Here is a 19,898-nt window from a genome sequence, read left to right as displayed (position 1 = left end):
ACTGAAAGACTGAGGATAATAGACTATAACCTACTCAAGAGCACTTTGTAAATGACTATAAGTCTAAAAACATTGAATGATTATGAACCAGATTTATAGTCTGATCCAATGGTGTGATATGTGATCACGCCATATTTCACTTTGATCACAGATATTTTTTATAGATTAGGTAAAAATATGATCACGCTATATTAAACTTTGACTACTGTAATTTTTTTATAGAATAGATAAAACTATGATCACGCCATATTACAACGCTACCACAGTTATTTTATAGATTAGGTAAAACTATGATCACACCATATGATACCACAACCTTACAAATCTGTATATAAGTGATCAGTAGACATTGATTATAGTTAGTGTTAAATCTCAAGATTGTCTATAAATTTTATGTTTCGTCGTTTCATACCGTAATATATCCGTTTGCTACAAGTCGATAACAAACCAAGTAACACAATTTGATCAGGTAAATGTTTTTTAAACAATCTGTTATATTAAAAATTAAACTTATACTGATTATCATTTTTATTTAAGGTATATTTAATATATATAAAAAATAATATGTCGTACTATACTAATGTATCTGCAGGCGAAAGCTCTTCAAATGATGATGTAAGTACCTATACCTATTTGTTTATGTATGTGTGTATATGATATTAATATATTATTATTAAATAATAGAATGAAAGTAGTATGCTATCAACACTATCATCTTCTTTAAAACCGGTAAAAATGCAGAATAAAAAAAGAAAAAATGATACTGAACCAAAAGTTAAAATGTCTAAGGCTGGAAAGGTAATAATTTGTATTGTATTATTTTTTTAAATATTACACACACACACACACCCACACACACACACACACACACACACACACACACACACACACACACACACACACACGCACGCACGCACACACACACACACCACACCACACATTCATTTTTAATATAAATATATATGAATGTATAGCAGCGAACAGAATCAATAGAGACGTACAAGGATGCCTTAGCTAGTGTAATTTCGAAAGGAAATATTGAAGATAACGTTTCAAACTCAATAACATTGACGGAAGGAAATTACACGTATACGATTCGGTGTCCAGTAGCGCCAAAATGCGATGACTACTACGTCATCCAACATTATAAAACTAGTGCTATAAAGGACATTCCGTCACTTGAAAGGTAAAAACCATAATAAAAAAAACCAATGATTAAATGATGAACTATAGCTAAACAACAGCCAGGGCCGTCCTAAGGCCGGGGCGAGCGGGGCCCATACCCCGGGCCCCGCGGCTTGGACTTCTCGTTTGGGCCCCGCGCTCACGCACTTATAAAATCCTAAGTTTTCTTTTGTGTTTAAGAACAGCGATTTACATATTCATTACAAATTAAGTTTAAATTTTTATTTGTCAATATTACATTATTAGTTAAATGAAATCAAGTACAAAATACTTGTATGGATTATACTACGTCACTGACGTCAGTACGATATTAGTAAAATTATTAAAAGTGAATTGTCTTATAATATTATTGTATAATAATGTCTAAGATAGACTATCTTAAACCGTGTAGTGTCCTAAACAAATTGTACGGTGTATAATAATATAATATTTATTGTTATCAAACTGCCAATGGGGGATATTTTTCTATTTCTAAAATTAGAATTTGTACATAATAATATACGGGTTTTACTATCTGATTACTTGTGCAGTCGACAGTCCCAGACTGCCAGCGATACTAAATAGTAAATAATAGTTATGAATTATGATGGTGATGGTCGTCAGTCGATGAAATATATTATTGATTAATGATTTGAAGTTCACTGTTTTTGGTAAGTTTTTTTTTTTTTAATTCTAGTTTATTATAATGTAGTAATTCAACTTATGTTTTAATAACAAATTGTAACAATATTAAAAATAATAATATTGTTCTATAATATATTGGTTTTGTTTTACTACGTTAATTATAGTTTAATAAGTGTATAATTTGTTTTTTTATTAATTATTATAAACTAGCAGACTATAGTTTATTTTTTAAAACTAGTTTTAAGCAACGAAACAATATGTCAAGAGATCGTGATAAATATAGGAAATATTTATCTGGAAATGAAAAAAGAGCAAAAAAAGCCAAAATAGAACAAGAAAAAAATATAATGAGGGGCTCTATAAAAAATTTATAAACACATCTAGTTCTAGCAATGTAACACCCACGTCTTCTCATGAAAAGCCATCTAATTTTGAGGTAACATTTTAAATTATATATAAGTACCTATACTTGAATCATTTTGTTGTGATGACCATGCAGAAATACAAAATTAATACAATGATACTTTATGTAATTATAACTATAACTTTTAAAAATTAAAATTTTAAAATTACCTATCACTTAATGTATTAAAACTGATGACATAAGTACAAAAGTTGATAGAACCGTTATAAATTGTTATAAATTTGAGTGAAGTCATTATTATTTTGTATTTTTAAACATATATTAAGCAATATAAATTAAAATATGGTCATCTTATAAGTAATATTTTCATTAATTGGTTTATTTAGATACAAGATATTCTTGAAGATTGCATTGCTCCCGAATCATTTCCTTGTAATGACCGTACAGAAGAACAAAATGAACTCATTCTTAATAATACTTTATGTAAAATTGATGACTTAAACATAAATGTGAGTAAAACTCAAATTATAATTATCTTTGTAATTTTATTTATAAATTTTTATTAATGTTCAATTACTTGTTGTATTAAATATAGAAAAAAATATATTAATATATAATATATATAGATTATAGAACCTTAAATTTTTCATTACTCATATGATTTGTGTCATATTAACTTATTTTTAACTTTTTAAGTTAACTTATGTAATACACAAAATAAATTATTTTAACAATTCAAATTTGTATTATTGGTCACTTTTTATTCACTGCAAATATTGTACTTTTTCATGTTACTTAAATTATTAATATAAATGAATTTATTTGTATGTTTTATTTTTATTAGACACAAGCACAATTTGAGTTGGAAGACCCATCTAATTGGCCATTAGTTATAGATAGTCATCATCGTTTATTAATTATAAAAAAAAGGGCAATTCAAATAAAAAATTTTAAATTTCCAATAAATAAAGAACAAAGATCATTCTCAGAAAAATATTATTACAAGACTATGTCGAATGGTGAAAAGGTAATTAGGCCATGGCTCATATATTCAATAAAAATGGATGTCGTGTTTTGTTTTTCATGTCGGTTGTTTCCAAATCCTAAGAATAAAACTAGTTTTACTGATGGCTTCAATGATTGGAAACATTTATCTGAACGAATAAAAAGTCACGATTCTTCAATTTATCATAAAAAGTCTAATCAACAATGGTTGGAATTATCATGACGTATTGATAGCGGGTTTACCTTAGACAATGAACTTCAAAAAGAAATTCAAACAGAAAAAGACCGTTGGAGAACAGTACTGAAAAGAATAATAGCTTGTATTATTTATCTTGCTCGACAAAATGATGCATTCAGAGGAAAAAACTGCACCATTTATACCAAATCAAATGGTAAATTTCTTAAACTTATTGAAATGATAGCAAGTTTTGATAATCCTATGGATGAACACTTGCGAAGTATAAAAAATAAAGAAATCCATCAACATTATTTGGGACCCAGGATACAAACTGAACTAATACACTTGATTGAAAGTAAAATAAGAACAGAAATTGTAACACGTATTAAAAAAGCAAAATATTACACTATTATGCTTGATGGAACTCCTGACGCATCTCACAAGGAACAATTAACGTTAATAATTAGAATTGTACAGATAAATAAAACTTCTAATAATGTTAAAGTTTCGGTGGACGAATATTTTATAAACTTTTTACATATAACTTTGAAAACAGGACTAGGATTATTTGATGTTTTAAAGCAAGAGTTATCAAATTTAGGTATATGTTTATCAAATTGTCGTGGCCAAGGCTATGACAATGGTGCAAATATGGTTGGACATAAACAAGGAGTACAGGCTAGAATTTTGAATGAAAATCCTAGAGCATTGTTCTTGCCATGTTGTGCTCATTCATTAAATCTCTTATTAGGTAAGTTTTTTGGTACTGTACTTTATTATTTTTTATGTAAACAGCATGCCATTAATAAATATATAAATATTGTTTTAGGAGATATGGCAAATCGTATACCACAAGTTATGACATTTTTTGGAGTGATCCAAAGGTTGTACACTTTATTTTCTGCTTCAACAGAGCGATGGGAAATTTTGAAAAAGTATTTAAAATGTTTAACTTTAAAACCGTTGTCTGAGACTCGATGGGAGTGTAGATTAGAATCTATAAAGGCAGTGAAAATGCAACTCAAAGAAATAAATGAAGCACTAGTAGAAGTAAGTGAATCTACAAAAATACCAGCAATTAAAAGTGAAGCTATTTCTCTTGCTGAACATGAAATGTCCTATGAATTTGTGCTAAGTTCAGTAATATGGTATAATTTATTAAATAATATAATAAAATAAGCAAAACTTTGCAAAATGAAAATATTTCAATTGATTTTGCTGTAAATAATTTGAAAGGCCTAAAGGAGTTTTTTATTAAAAATCGAGAAAATGGATTTAATGAAGCAAAAGAAGAAGCTATACATATTTGTAAACAAATCGATATAATTCCACAGTTTAAACCTAAAAGAAAAAGTTTGAAGAAAAAAATGTTTAGTTATGAAAGTTCTCCCATACCATGTTCAACAAATGAAGAAGAATCGTTTGTCAATAATTTTTTTTTTACCAATATTAGATCAAGGAATTGTATCAATAAATCAAAGATTCACTCAATTAGATAATTTTCACAATTATTTTGGATTTGTCTTTGATATTGGTAATTTATCTACTGTTGATTCAGATACATTGTTAAAAAGTTGTCAAGATCTACAGATCCTCTTACAAATTGGTGAAAACATGGACATAAGTGGAGCTGAATTGTATGATGAACTTTGTCTTCTTTCAGAAATAATAGAAAAAGGTACTTCACCTCTTCAAGTTTTACAAAAAATTCTTGGCAATAGTGTTGGTAATATTTATTCTAATGTTGCTATAGCATTAAGGATTATGCTTACATTACCAGTAACAACAGCAACAGCCGAGAGATCATTTTCTAAATTAAAATTGATAAAAAATTACCTTAGAACTACTACTTTAGATCAAGAGAAAACCACAAATTTGGCGATAATATCAATTGAACATGAAATAGTAGATGAAATGGACTTTGATGATATTATTGATACATTTGCTGATCTTAAGTCAAAAAAAATTAATTTTTAGTTATTATTTTTATATTTGTTGTTAAAAATGTATTACAATTTAATTATAATATAGAGTATATCTATTAAATATGTGTTATGTGTATAAAACAAAATAATTTTAATAAAGATAACAAAGGTAGTTTGGGTGAGTACTGGTAAAGGTAATAAGTAAAAATACTTATCATATGCTCACATTACAATGGTAGAGGTTACGGGAATGTAATGCACTTCATATTTTTTAGGCCCCGCTAAAAGAGTTATGCCCCGGGCCCCGCAAATTGTAGGGACGGCCCTGACAACAACGATACAATCATTTATTGATCACCAGATTATTTTTTTAATTTGACCGTTACCTATTATTATTCAACACAAATAAATTATTAAATTCTAATTAAAATAATAAGATTGAGGATTTTATCGTTGATATTTAACTATAACATGATTAAATAATAAAACATATTACGAATATTATTAAATAATGATTTTTTATAATAGATGGAAACATTCTGAAACTAGTGTGAAGTTATATACTTGCAATAACTATCCTGCTGATAATGAAATATATCAAATAAAATAAATGAACTTATTCGTGCAATTTTGAATCGATGTTCATCGGATCCAAAACGAAAGATTGTAAAAAACAGTAAAAAATAAAATGCAAATATATTATTATGTAAAAACTTTTTATTGGTAGTATAAATTATAACATTTAATAAAATTATTAAAATTGATAAAATTAATTAATCTTATTTTTTTACTATAATATTGAAATCAACTCTTAGAGTGATTATAACAATTATAATGGTATAAAGTTCAATACAAATTTTATTTTAAATCGTCATTAAATCATATAATATCATATCTGATAGTGAATTATTGTGGAATTGAAGTATTTCATATATAAAACAAGAATCATCGTTCTGTATACAACACATGCTAAAGTCAAAATTTTGAATATACTGATTAGTAAAATCATTTCGCTGACAAGATGATGGTAGAATATTGATGTCTGCTCTAATTAATGAATATACGGTATCAAAAGTTGACTGATTTGAAACCAACTTTTTCTGCTTTTCTACAATATGTGAATCGATAGTCGATACATTGTTGTAATTGTTTTAAACGATGTAAATCAGTATATGATAAGGTAATAAAATGATCATTAACATGCAATTTAATAGTTAACTGATTTAAATTGACTGAATAATATATGTTATCAGTTATTTTCACGTGTTTACAATTAGTATGTAGATTATTAGTTATTTAACTATAATTGCTATCACACATTAGTGTACACCACTGAAGTAAATCGAAGGTTAACAATTTTTTAGTAACATTACATTCTAGTATTACAATAACAGAAATCGTTTTATTAACCAAAAATCCAACCGTTACACTTTTCTTGTTAAAAGGTCTAATACTGAATATTGATTTTGCGACAAAAATTGATGGAATCATATTGTATGACGACGTGATCTTTTTGATATAGACGATTTCTGATGATAATTTTTAAAAACGAATAGAAATAAATGTAATAACTGAAATAAACGTAAAACACAGATGTTATTTACACATATATGTTCGTTACAACACATATTTATAAGCTAAGTGTATTATTTGTACATGTGTGGTTATATACTAAACTGATTACATTTAAAAAAATTGAAGTGGACGTGAAATCAAATCAAATAACGTGTGAAAGGGAGAATTACTTACCTGATCTGTCGAACCCGAAACTGCAATTTTTTTTAAATCTAATATATTTAATTATAATTAGACGCGTTATCTTACTTGACAACAAGTTCACGAGGTGTAACGTGCCACGTACAATCAGTTGAATGATGTCGAATCGGATAGGTTTTGTGAAATAAAATGAACTCTCGAAATTATTCTAAGTGTCCAATTATTTAATTTAATTAAACTGTGAAAAATATTCTAAGTCCAGGAGACATAAAATATTAAACTGGGTGACGTGAAGGTGCTTGCTCTAACTCTGGTGGATCACGTCTGAATTGTGCCTAATCTGGGCCCCCTTATATATCATACAGGGACTCCCGCGGTACCTTCTGGTCCCTGATGGTCATCTGCACCTGCATCCGCTTCTTCCCACGCATTGCGTCATTCGCGCAACGTCGTGCGTCAATTATGTGTCTATAATCTTCTACCGGGTGGGTAATTACGTACCTAGTTTATTCTACCGGGTGGTAATTACGCATCCACACATTTCACCAAATAGCAATCATATAGCCATTATTTCTAGCGGGTAGAAAGCATACGTGTGATGATACCTTTTGATTAGTTATCTTTTACCTTTCATTTTAGATCCCAATTGTTGGTCTATACCCGATCATTACTTGCTTAACTGCTCACCCTTAGCATAATTATAGGGATGTTTGTTATGCCCCCTAGCGTTGTGGTTATTGTCGGCTACAGAATGTAATTTATATATTATATTTAATAAAAGTATCAGAGCACGTTGCAGAGGTATAAAATCAAATATTAACACATTTAAGTTGATTAATTAGTAGGTGTAAAATGAGAGTTCTGGAACCTAACCAGCCCTCTATCCAGCTGACCCGTCTAACCAGCCGCCGCCGTAGCTGAGCCGCCGCCGCCGCCACCCCACCGCCACCCCCGCCATGGTTATCATATTATTGTACACGTACTATATTACCGTACTATATTACCATACTATATTACCGTACACATATTAATGTATATTCAACAGTTATCATACACAGAACTATTTTATCATATATTCAACAGATAACGCTATCTGTCCCTGTTGTTATCACATATTACCGGCATATTACCATTTGAAAAATTATAGTATAACAAGCATGTAGAGTCTTGTCTGCATTACAAACAATAGTATTATTCAATAATCTAACATGTTCTGACATGCATACTTTAAACCTGTAGAAGAAATCCCTACCATAAAATATACATGTGAGTGTTTCAAAATCTGAAATGAAATCAGTCTATCTCCACTCTTCGTTCGATTAAGTGCGTTGTTTTGTGATAAAATTTTTGAATATGGCTGGTTCGATTGAAAACATGCGTGCTGTTTACAAGAAGAATGTTTTTACATATGTGCCTCCGTCACCACCGGCTAACCTAATCGATTGCAGTAATTTTTTCCTTGATTTTTCATCTCGCAAGTTTTTAAACATCGGACTCGATCCGACAGATGAATTCAACACCGTGATTCACATTATAACACCATCACGTTTTGTAAATATTTCTGTCGATTTTCTCAAACGTATTTTCCGACTTATGGGAAACATTTTATCATTTATACTTGAACAACCACAAAAGTATAAGCGTAATTTATTTTTGGATTCCGATTCAATTACAATATCTAGTATGGTGTACCAGGAGAGAATATGCTCATTATAGAGTTAAAATTCAAGACGGATGTCGCATACTGTTAAATCGTAACGACTTATTAAAGTTACAAGATTTAGAGTGGTCAATTTTCGAGATCATCGAGAGAAAAACCAAAATCGTTAAACCGCTCGTAATACAGCAAATTAATCAAATCGCATCATACTTAAAACAAATACCAAGGTTGAAACTAGAACGCTTGAAGATATGACAATTCGCGTGAAAAGCATTAACAACATTTGCATTGCAACACATGTAAATGACTACAATTTCACAAGACAGCTTCAATTACATGCAGCTAACATATATCGCACAAAGATGGTTGGACGAATTAGAAAAAGATGAGGTAAGAAAAAAAATATTTTTTTTATTTTTCTCATACCAATATTAATATATTATATTTTATAGGGATACGAGAAACCTTTTTCACCGCCATCATTTTACACTATATTTAATGAGGTAATATAACAAAACCTACTTTATAAAAAAACAAATATTTTAATATTTCATGTTTTAGGAAATTCTTTCTGATATCTAACCTCCATCACAGACAAGCTGTACAGACGAAAACGATGGACCATACAGCCCGCAATACAATACTTATACAGACGAAAACGATGGACCATACGGACCGCAATACAATACTTATACAGACGAAAACGATGGACCATACGGACCGCAATACAATACTACCAACTCACTACCCAAAAGACGACACACTGTTTAATGTACTTTTGTGTAAAAATATTTTTGTATAAAATTTGTATAGTATTTGTGTAAAATAAAAACAACTGTTATTTTTTAAAAAAAAAAGTTTTCTTTTTATTTATTAATAATAAGGTAATAAAAATATTTACAAAGTAAAAATAATATATTTACAAGGTATAAAAAAATAATTACAAATAGAAATAATATACATATTTATGTATAAAAATCACAGTTTTCTAACATCACCGCTAAACGGGTTATAAGTTGTAATCTGATCATGTAAAATTAAACAATAAGCTGCAGTTTTCTCAGGAATAACCGTATCCGTTTCAAATTCTACTCGTAGGTCTATGGTCGATGCTTTTACGTTATCATTCTGATGCGATAAATCGACAACGACGATTGGAACATATGTTTGAAAAACATTTTTTGATAACAATGGTTCAGAATAATCTCTCTCGTAATACGATTTTTGAAAGTCTGTATAGGCTTTATACAGTAAGCTGATGGTATTATTTTTAAAATCAGCACGAAAGTCTTCATATGGAAACACTTCAGAATTTAAGTGTACCTTAAGATTTTTTAGTTGGCAGTGGTCAAAGCGCCCAGCGTCGTTTTCTATATTTTTTTTTCTATCTGTTTGTAATCCAAACAAAATAAATCTTGGTTTTTCAAGCAAGCTGCTAGACTTTATCGTCCATGAATGTGAAGTGTTTCTAGGTAGTACAGGATATTCACATAGATCCCAGGTTCTGAACGCACATGATAACGTTTTACGTGAATCTATCACTTTCAACAGTTTTAATTTTTCTTTATCATTAACTCTGATTATAGGCATCTTCCATATCACTTTAATCAATTCAATCGTAATTTTTTTATTTTTTTCAACGTTTTCGGGGGTCATGGTTTGCGTCATACGTAATGCGTCTAAATCGGTAGACGAGCGATTTAAAATCAGTTGTTGATTGCAATTTAGTAATATTTTTTTATAATCTTCGCAAAATCCGAATAAATGTTTTAGAGGTATACAACCGGTAAATACATCGTTGCTCATAAAATTGTTATTATCTTCGCCGTCCAAGCCCGAGTCCCAAGCACAATTGTCTAACGTATTCAAGTCACTTGGTGTATATGAACAGTATGCTTTCAGGCAAGACGACACTCCGGGTGATTTCAATTTTTGTATTTCTATTCCATTTATTTCATATCGCATTTCGGAGAATAAAAATGCCAAACCATTATTCGAAAAACGTACGTCTCCTTCAGAATCTAAAGGTTTTCTTAGCTTTCCTTCAATGTAAATATAACTTTCACACGGTAGAGTGTAAGATTCCATATTTTGAATATTTATTCTAATTTCATCATTGTATGAAAAAGACGTGTTTGAATACGGTGTGAACGAATGATATTGCATTTGAGTTATTTTACAATCGTCGACATAACCGGCCGTTACATCTAAATATGTGTCATCCATTATTGTAGTGAACGAAGAAAATCCAAGTTATTTTTCGGTTTAGATATAGGTGTTGACTTCTTAACTGCAGTTACTTTAATGACGGGTTTTTTTATTACAGTAGGATTTATATTAAACTTGAGCGCCATCTTATCCGTGTGTTATTTGTAATCGAATCGTAATTGGTTCACAACGTAAATTTATCAATCGATCTTTATGATCTTTTAGTTTGATTTCAACTTTACTTATAGAAGTAGTATTAAGACCATAAAAAACTAAATGTCTAGGCACTTCAACAATTTTATAGCCCACAGCAACAGTCGGATAAAATTCATGTATAATCTGACTCGGCGATCCGTCACAAAATGAGTTGGTTATTAAGTTGCACTCTATTTTTATACAGTTTATTTTCATTATGTTGACTGTATTTTCAGATTTGTGTGTAGTACCAGTAGTATATACAACATTTCTAAATACTAATAATGTTGCTATACTGTTTTCGATTGAAAAGTCAATCTCATGGCTACAGGATATCATACACTTTAACGTGTTACCATCTGATTTTAATTCGAAAAAAGTTATATAGTCAGGCTTCAACTTGTTTATAACAAACTCTAAATCTTCCAACTCATACGTTCCAGTAGGTATAATTACGTTTTCAACTTGTCCAATCATATTCCGAAAACCTATGGTATTGCAACCAGGTTCTATGTTTGGAATTGAATTATTTGTTAGCAAGCTCAAAAGACATAAATGTGCTGTATTTTATACCTCTATGGGCGGAAAAATATCGCATGACAGTTCACTCGAGTTCCCGTTTAACGTTATCGTGTACATGATAAAAATTGTATACACAAGTGTCCACAGTTTGATGTATTAAATCTCTGCTCTGTGTTGTAATTGTAATTAATATCGCATCCTTGAAAATATTACTGTACTTCTAGCGGAGATGCTAAATTTCCAAAGCTGTCGTAATATTTTACTTTTTTTCCGATTTTTTTATACGCTACCCAATGCGTACCTGTACCGTTTTCAGTGTCCAAGTTAACAATCGCCGATTCAAATCGTTTAGGACGAACGGGCAACTTATCTCTAGTAAACACGCCGGATGAATGTGGTATTTTCAACAAACGTGCGATTTTTATTAGTTCGAAATCGTACAACGCTCTCTTGGGTAACGTAGATATTAGTTTTTTTTCGTCTTTACTCTCCCACCACCATTTTTATATGGTGTGATATATAGACCATCGCCTATTTTGTACGAGTTGCCTTTATATGGCGTCAGGTATAAACCATTTCCCAAATGTGATGGAACGTTCCTCTTAAATTCATTAGCCACCTTAACAACGTTGGCAACTCCACCAGTCAGAGCGCCTAGAGCTGATAAGCCAGCGAAAATCGGAATAAGTGGTAATGCACCGCCTTTTTTCGGAATGTTTACTATTCTCGGAACTTTTGTCTTTGTAGATTTAAATGTTTTTCGTGCGACGGCTACACACTTTTTTGTTAATTTCATTAAATTTTTTTCACCGACATTTTTCTTTAAAACGTTTTTAGTTATGCTTTAACCGCTGCTTTAAACCCACAATCACAACCACCACCAACTTTACGTTTTGCCTTCATGGCGGTAGTCACACCCCAAGCTACAGCTTTTTCTTTTAAACCAGAATCTTTCGATTTGAACCTTTCCCAGGCTCGCTGTTCTAATATATGATCAGCTTCGTTACGATCGGCGATAGAGTTACTACGTTCGTATGCGATATCGTGGTCTCTACACGCAGCGTCTAACGGGTTTATACCTTTATCACCACGAACTAAACGTTTTTTCAATTTTGTACCAGGTCCACAGTATTGATAACCTACAAAAAAATTAAAATATTATTATTATTATTATGATAATATCGGATTTAATAAACTTACCAGGCACGTGAAGTTCGACCGGTAATTTGTTTATAAGCGTGTTAATAAGCCCACCACCTTTATTCTTGTTGCTTCTTCGAGCGAGTGACATTGTGTACTGATGACATTCTCATCACAACATAGATATTTATATCAAAATGAAATTCATTAAACAAGAAACCGAGCTTACAGTTGAGAACGTAGATCCACCTACTTCGTTTCAAAATTATAGACACGGTCCGCTTCTACCCAATACGATACGTGCGCTTATTGTGGGTCCGTCCGGCTGTGGAAAACCGAATTTTATGTTTGCATTATTAACTAATATAAATGGAATAAGATTTCACAACGTTTACATATATTCGAAAACTCTGGATCAACCGAAATATAAAATGTTGAGTAATATCTTATCAGATATCGAAGGAGTACAATTATTTACGTTCTACGAAAACGAACAAGTTATTGAACCTGAAAAAGCCCTACCAAACTCTGTGTATTCTAGACGATATTTTGACAGAGGGGCAAGGAGTATGTAGATCAATCTTTGCAAGGGGAAGGCATAACCTTATAGATGTGTGCTATCTAGCTCAGAGTTATTCAAGAGTACCAAAACAACTTTGCGTGATAACGCTAACCTTATCGTTTATTTAAACAAGATGAAACTAATTTAAAACATGTTTACATGGAGCATTGCTCTGGTGACATGTCGTATACAGAATTTAAAGATTTCTGTACATCGTGTTGGCGTAAGGGGAGGTTCAACTTTATCGTAATAAACAAAGAGTGTGAACGCGATAATGGGCGTTATCGTCACGGCTTCGACACGTTTGTTATTATATAAACTTACGTTTTTTAAAAAACATCTCATTCACGATCATGGACGCCAGTGGTGAAGTACTCGAAGAATTGATAAAAGCAAAAGAAAATATTAAACGAAAATATATTGCATTAAAACAAGGAAAAGCCGATATTCAATCGATAGTAACAGAAACATTTAAACCGATTATCGATCCGTTAAACGAAATACAAAAATCTACTTTGGATAAAACTATAGACAACACTGAAGATTTACATTTTTATCAAATAGATGAATTGTTAGATTCATACAGCATAGACAAGACGTATGGTCCTAAATTACAACCTAATAAAACGGTACGTTTAGGTAAAAAAGAAATCAAACTTGTTGGAAATACGATAATTGTTGATGATACTACATACCCGTTAACACAGGGTCTCTGTAGTTTAATATTTTCAAAAGCCCCGAAATTATATACCGAAAACGATTTAAAAACATATAAATCTATATTAATTCAAACATCAGCTCATTTAACGTCAAACAGCAAACAAATTAAAAAAGGCGGTAATAAATACAGAGATATAATCACAACATTATTTCCATCTGGTAGTGGACTATCTGTACAATTACAGAAACACACTTCAAATATTGGAACGATCCGAATGAATTGGTTTCCCGTTTAAAACTACTATTAGCATCAAAAGCTGCTGGCAATACAGGTGTTTCCCAACGAAATACTATCAATTTTCGAAGAATTACGCTAAGCTGGTTACATACAACGTATACCAAATGTCTAAGCGAGATATCGCATTTGAACTACACAAACCTGCTAGAAAAAATTCTATAAGACGTATAGTTAATGTATACGGAAAAATGATCTATGGCAAGCTGATCTGGTTGAAATGATACCATATTCGAAAAAAAATAAGTTACAATATATTCTATGCGTCATAGACTGTTTTAACAAATTTGCATGGGCGATAGCATTAAAATCAAAAACTGCTAAAAGAAGTTTCAAATGCAATGTCGAAATACTACTCAACGTTCACCAAAACTACTACAGCTTGAACGAAAAGAATTTTATATACAAACATTCGATAAATGATATAACATACAAATATTCAACGTATAGCACCATGAAAGCATGTATTGTAGAACGCTTCACCCGACATAAAAAAAAAATGTTTAAGATTTTACTGCACGAGGTTCATACATTGGATTTCTATTTTACCTTCATTGATTAATGAGTATAATAAACAAACAGAGAACATGGATGACTACACAAGCTGATTTCAACAAAAACAAAAACAAAAAAAAAGGAAATGTCAAACGAAAAGGTAATATAGCAACAATCATAGCAAAAAAACAATATAACATTCAAAAATATCAAAACACCAATATCGAAACTGGTAATGGCGGTCAAAGGATAAAGTGACCATAACTTTGGAGTTTAGAACGTAACAGTAAAAATCAAATACAAATAAAATCGAACATTAAAGCAGAGAAAAGCAAGACAAATGCAATTAAAATCTACATGCAACCGTTCAATACTCATACAATTGTGCTTTCTATTTAGGGATTTTTAACTATATGTACATATTAAAGGTGAACACATGATATTTGAACTTTAAACAAACACAAAATCAAAACACAAGAATAAACTAAAAACGAAAATACAATAAGACAATGACACTTACAAGTTATTTTTAGACCTTACATCCTATATATAATGACAACCAAAAACTAAAAAAAACATCCAACGCCAAACGTAATCACAAAACTATTAAAGACAAATATCATAAAAATAAAGACAAAATTACATGTAACAAGTAATTAAAATGGTTGTAAAGATTGACGTTCGTACTGACCGTTGCTATGTATATATGTACCTTATAAAAGTTGATTTAATAGCAAATTTAACCACAAAACCAAATCATAAAACAAACAATTGACATTACCACAAGTAGCACTAACGGAAATTCAAAATCATAATAAATCCAATTTTACAAAACACGCAAAATTATTAATAGAAAAAATAGTTTAAAAAATTGGTGATTACGTCGTATAATTACATATAAAAGTTTATTTACAAAATGTTATTTACCTAGTTGGTCTGCGGAAATTTCAAAATTATCAAAATAATCAACCATGCTATTATATATCAATTACAAGATTTTACAGGAAAACCAATTGCTGGCTGTTTTTTACTCTGAGGAAATTGTAAACAAATTACCCAAACGAATATTTAATCGAAAAAATTATTCGTAGGAAGGGGACACAGATATTTGTAAAGTGGCTGGGGTTTGACAATACACATAATAGTTGGATAAATATAAGTGACACTAGAAATAACTTTAGTTGAGTTTCTACTATGAACGTTTTCGGTAGTTCTCAGTCTGGTGAAATAAAAAAATTAATTCAAATCTTGAACATTCGATTAAATCATATTCGGATAAATAAATAAAATTGAACATTTAATTGAAGAAATCATACATCTATTCAATTACAAGAAGAACAAACAGAAAAGTTGGAATTAACGTGTTTAGATATAACAGAGCATATGATAAAGCTGAAGTTACATTACAAACTATTCTAGAAGCTGTAAACGATTTGAAAAAAACATTACCTGCTATACATAGTCAACTCGATACTATTGAAACTTATTTTAAAGACAAATCATAATGTCTACAGGCATCATTGACATTCAATACATTCTTGGAGCGAATAACAAATATATGATTAAAGAGATGTCTATGTAGACACAGAAACATGGGCTACTCAACACTGGATTTTTAAAAATTCAAAATCTAATCAAGATAATAAACGTCGAAAAAACTAACAAGTGGCTACAAAATTTTCATCAGCTATCTATAGATTATGGTGATATTGAGTATGAAGAACTTGGCAGAATATTGAATTCGTTAAAGTTTGACTGTATTTACACCAAAGGCGAACAGAAAAAACAACTACTTATAGAGTATATACCACACGTTGCAGTTATCAACATTGAAGACTTGGGTGTCCTCGACTGGATCAAATATGTGATGAAGAAAATTTACCTTGTTGTATCTTTCATAAGGACTTAAATCCTAAATATTGTACATTTTATAAAGTGTTTGCTTTAAGAAAATGGTTTGTAAATAATTCATAAAAATTGTAATCATGTTTTTTTATTTCAAAATTGAGTTTTATTTCTATACCATACTAACTATCAAAGAAAATGGTTTAAAGTAAAATATACAAGTACAAAAATATGATATAGGAAAAATTATACATACAGAAATAATCTTTACAAATATATACTACTAACTATAATATTGACAAAGAAAATGGTTTAAAGTAAAATATACAAGTACAAAATATGACATAGAAAAAATATTTACAAAAATTAAACAAGTATAAAAAAATTATACATACAGGCATAATCTTTACAAAAAATATATACATTAGTATTTACAAAAAACTAACTATCTAGTTCTGCTTCGAGTTCCTCCCTATAAAATTCAAAATTATTAATTAAAAAATAATTAAAATATATATATTTATATACTCACTCTATAGAATAGTGTCCATGAGCTAGGGTGTGTACTTTGTCTTCAAGTATAACCCTTTTATCATCAAAACTGTTATAAGTTAATTTATCGGATTTGATGGTCTTTAATTTGTGTTTGAATGAACGAATAGAGACGTTTGACGTTGTTACTTCCAAACTGGTATCACCAAACAAACACCGTTTATGATCTTGAAAGGTCATATGGTTTCTAACAACATGTCCACGGATTCCTTTTGCTTTGATTTTCTCATTATCTTCTAAAATGTAAGCGTAGGACTTTGCACGGAGAGCACAAACTTCTCATAATACGTCCATCGGTTTCATCAGAAAATAACCCAGGAATCTTCTTTCTCTCAGCAATGTAACACGGGTGGTCACGGGGTAGATTTGCAGTGTCCATTCGATTCAACAAGTTTGGATTGTTCAACAGATCATTGTAAAAATCATCAGTTTGAATATAGTACACCAATGAATCTAAAATAATAAATTAAATTAATACCAATGAAACTAAAAAATAAATTAATAATAATAATAATTTACCTGTATCTGTATACATGAGCTCAATTTTATCATCATAATGTTTCTGCATTACGTTATAGTGATAGTCATACATTAAATACTTAGAAATTTCCAGCACTGCAAAACCTGATAAAAAATTTAAAATAAATGTAATTTACATATATAAATAGGTTTACAAAAATCAATGATTTTGTTTTCTAATGCAACTGCATTTAGAGTTTCATTGTATGTGGTACAGTGTTTGAATGTTGACTGATTTATCAGTTTTTGTAAACGACGATCACTAGACACCAGTTCCATTTTTATTCTTTTCCTCATAGACTCCATGGTTTTTCCAAAAACCGCATTATTTAAAAGTTTGAAAAAGTCTTTCTCAAAGTAATTTGCTGCTTTTTTTCGCATCTCTGTGTTTAGTGCTATGTATGGAGCCAGCCATGGCGATTGATTAAACTGAACTACTCTATGAACCTATAATAAAAAATAATTATATTATAAATGTAAAATAAAAACATTTATACATTTACTTTTTCAACTATGAGTCCATTGGCTATAGCTTGTTGGAGGTTTCGGTAATGAATAATATAGTTTTTTTTCGACTTAAGTGTTGCCATGAGTTTTTTACTTTTTGAACCAGCTGGGATACCGTTTTGTGGTAGGAAAGGTAAGTCGTTGTGTTTATCATGGAGTTCTTTCGGATAAGTAATGTCAACTTCATATATCCGTCCGATGGGTGATGTATCGTTCAAATCATTCAGCCCTTCTAGTTTAGGTTCAACCCACTTAAAACCACCATAGGGCATGTTTTTGTGACATTGCCCAACCGTATAGATTATTACCTAAAAAAATAATTAATATTAAAAATAATTAAAATATATGTATATGTATACTTACAATCTTGATAAATTAACCATGATTTGGACTTTGTTGGATCATAATCTAGGGTCTTTTCATTATTAGCTTTAGCATACCTCATACTTGCTTATGTCAAACCGCCTCGAATTCCTATAAAAAAATTATATATTATAAATGTAAATTTTTATATATAATTATTATAATTACCCTTTTCAATCATCAACAGCATATCATACTCTGTGAGTAACTCTAATTTGACTCTGGTATATTTTAACATACAATCAAAGGAGAATCCTGGTGATGTATAGTAAAAAGATGGGTCCAAACAGTATGTGGTTAAACATAGGTCTCTGAAGTTCTCAAACACGTCAGCCAACAATAAACATCAATTTTCAGATATAGATCACTGTATTCACCCAAAGTCTTGCATCCAAAGTGACTCCAAACAGTTTTTTGCATGTTCATAATCTTCTTCTTGTATATTTGATTCTGTTAGTGTACTGTAGAAATCTGCTTTCTCTGGTAAATTGGTTTGCTCCAGCTTGTTCCAACCATCCGTATACTCATAAGGGTAAACACCTTTACGAGTAACGAGTGGCAAGTCTGCGGTATTAAAATGTTTAGCTGTTTCTCTAAACTTTTCGAACCCTGGTGTAATAAATCGTCCGAGAGTGTTGATAAACTTGAAGCCATAAATCTTAATGTGTCGATGAACCGTATTGAAAAGTTGTTGGAAACGTGTTTTGAAAATGAGATGAATTTTTCTTCACTGTTTGGTATAACAGAAATTTTTTTCACATCGAGACCGAGTTCAGTTACAATAAAATGTGCATCATAATTCGATAAATTGTGAAAAAAACATGGTACAAAATTTGGTGTTTGAAGCTTGAGGTTGCAGGTATTACACAATGTTTGTCGAAATTTACCCGATAAGTGACAGTGATCAGCAACTTTATGGTTCCCCACAGAGAAACCGTTTTTACATAAATTATGTGCTTGTTGTTGTTCTGTAGTAAAGGTTATTGGTATGTTGGTTTGTAGTAATTTTTCAATGTTTTCAGCTATTTAAACGATTCTCTTCACAAAATGTTCACCCACATTCTGATTATCTTCATCGCCACGAAAAATTATAGGTGAAGTTGGAATATTAAATTGTTCAAGCAGTTCTGCGGGAACGTCGTTATTTGCTTTAACCATAAAACCATAACTCATGGCCTCGTGTTTTTGAATAGCTTTTGTATTGTTTCCACATTTTTCATCTGATTTTTTTAGTATTGCTTCAAAATCTGCATATATAACTATCGGATGTCGTTGAGTTTTTTTCCATGCGTCGAATTCTAATATCGATCCAGGAGCAGGCATTCGAGGTAAAATTGGTTTATGTGTTCCGCATATTAACTTGTGTTCTTCAAATCGT

At 30.4% G+C, this 19,898-nt stretch overlaps 2 protein-coding genes and 1 pseudogene across 2 annotated transcripts; 1 reads left to right on the top strand and 2 right to left on the bottom strand.

Annotated features, from left to right (window-relative positions):
- Positions 1 to 217: 217 nt before the first annotated feature.
- On the top strand, positions 218 to 5,333 carry LOC126551122 (uncharacterized). Its single transcript, XM_050203895.1, has 10 exons — positions 218 to 469; positions 538 to 615; positions 685 to 798; positions 975 to 1,186; positions 2,194 to 2,245; positions 2,560 to 2,656; positions 3,427 to 4,107; positions 4,186 to 4,491; positions 4,593 to 4,709; positions 4,810 to 5,333. Exons 2-10 carry the CDS (start codon positions 565 to 567, stop codon positions 5,331 to 5,333), a joined length of 2,154 nt encoding a protein of 717 aa, XP_050059852.1. The 5' UTR covers positions 218 to 469; positions 538 to 564.
- A 4,302-nt stretch (positions 5,334 to 9,635) lies between these two features.
- On the bottom strand, positions 9,636 to 10,883 carry LOC126551121 (uncharacterized). The gene has a single exon (XM_050203893.1). It carries the CDS (start codon positions 10,881 to 10,883, stop codon positions 9,636 to 9,638), a length of 1,248 nt encoding a protein of 415 aa, XP_050059850.1.
- Positions 10,884 to 17,107: 6,224 nt separating this feature from the next.
- Positions 17,108 to 18,250, bottom strand: LOC126550680 (uncharacterized; annotated as a pseudogene).
- Between the last annotated feature and the right edge of the window lie 1,648 nt (positions 18,251 to 19,898).

The sequence above is a fragment of the Aphis gossypii genome, chromosome 3, assembly GCF_020184175.1.
Source record: "Aphis gossypii isolate Hap1 chromosome 3, ASM2018417v2, whole genome shotgun sequence".
In the NCBI taxonomy this organism is placed as follows: domain Eukaryota; kingdom Metazoa; phylum Arthropoda; class Insecta; order Hemiptera; family Aphididae; genus Aphis; species Aphis gossypii.
This window is presented reverse-complemented; position numbering and strand designations above follow the sequence as displayed.

Excerpts from the sequence above, each read along its gene's own strand:
- LOC126551122 (XM_050203895.1), top strand. The coding sequence starts at position 565 with ATGTCGTACTATACTAATGTATCTGCAGGCGAAAGCTCTTCAAATGAT. Across the intron at positions 616-684 it reads AAAGCTCTTCAAATGATGAT|AATGAAAGTAGTATGCTATC; the intron begins GTAAGTACCTAT and ends ATTAAATAATAG. Across the intron at positions 4,108-4,185 it reads TTCATTAAATCTCTTATTAG|GAGATATGGCAAATCGTATA; the intron begins GTAAGTTTTTTG and ends ATATTGTTTTAG.
- LOC126551121 (XM_050203893.1), bottom strand. The coding sequence starts at position 10,883 with ATGGATGACACATATTTAGATGTAACGGCCGGTTATGTCGACGATTGT.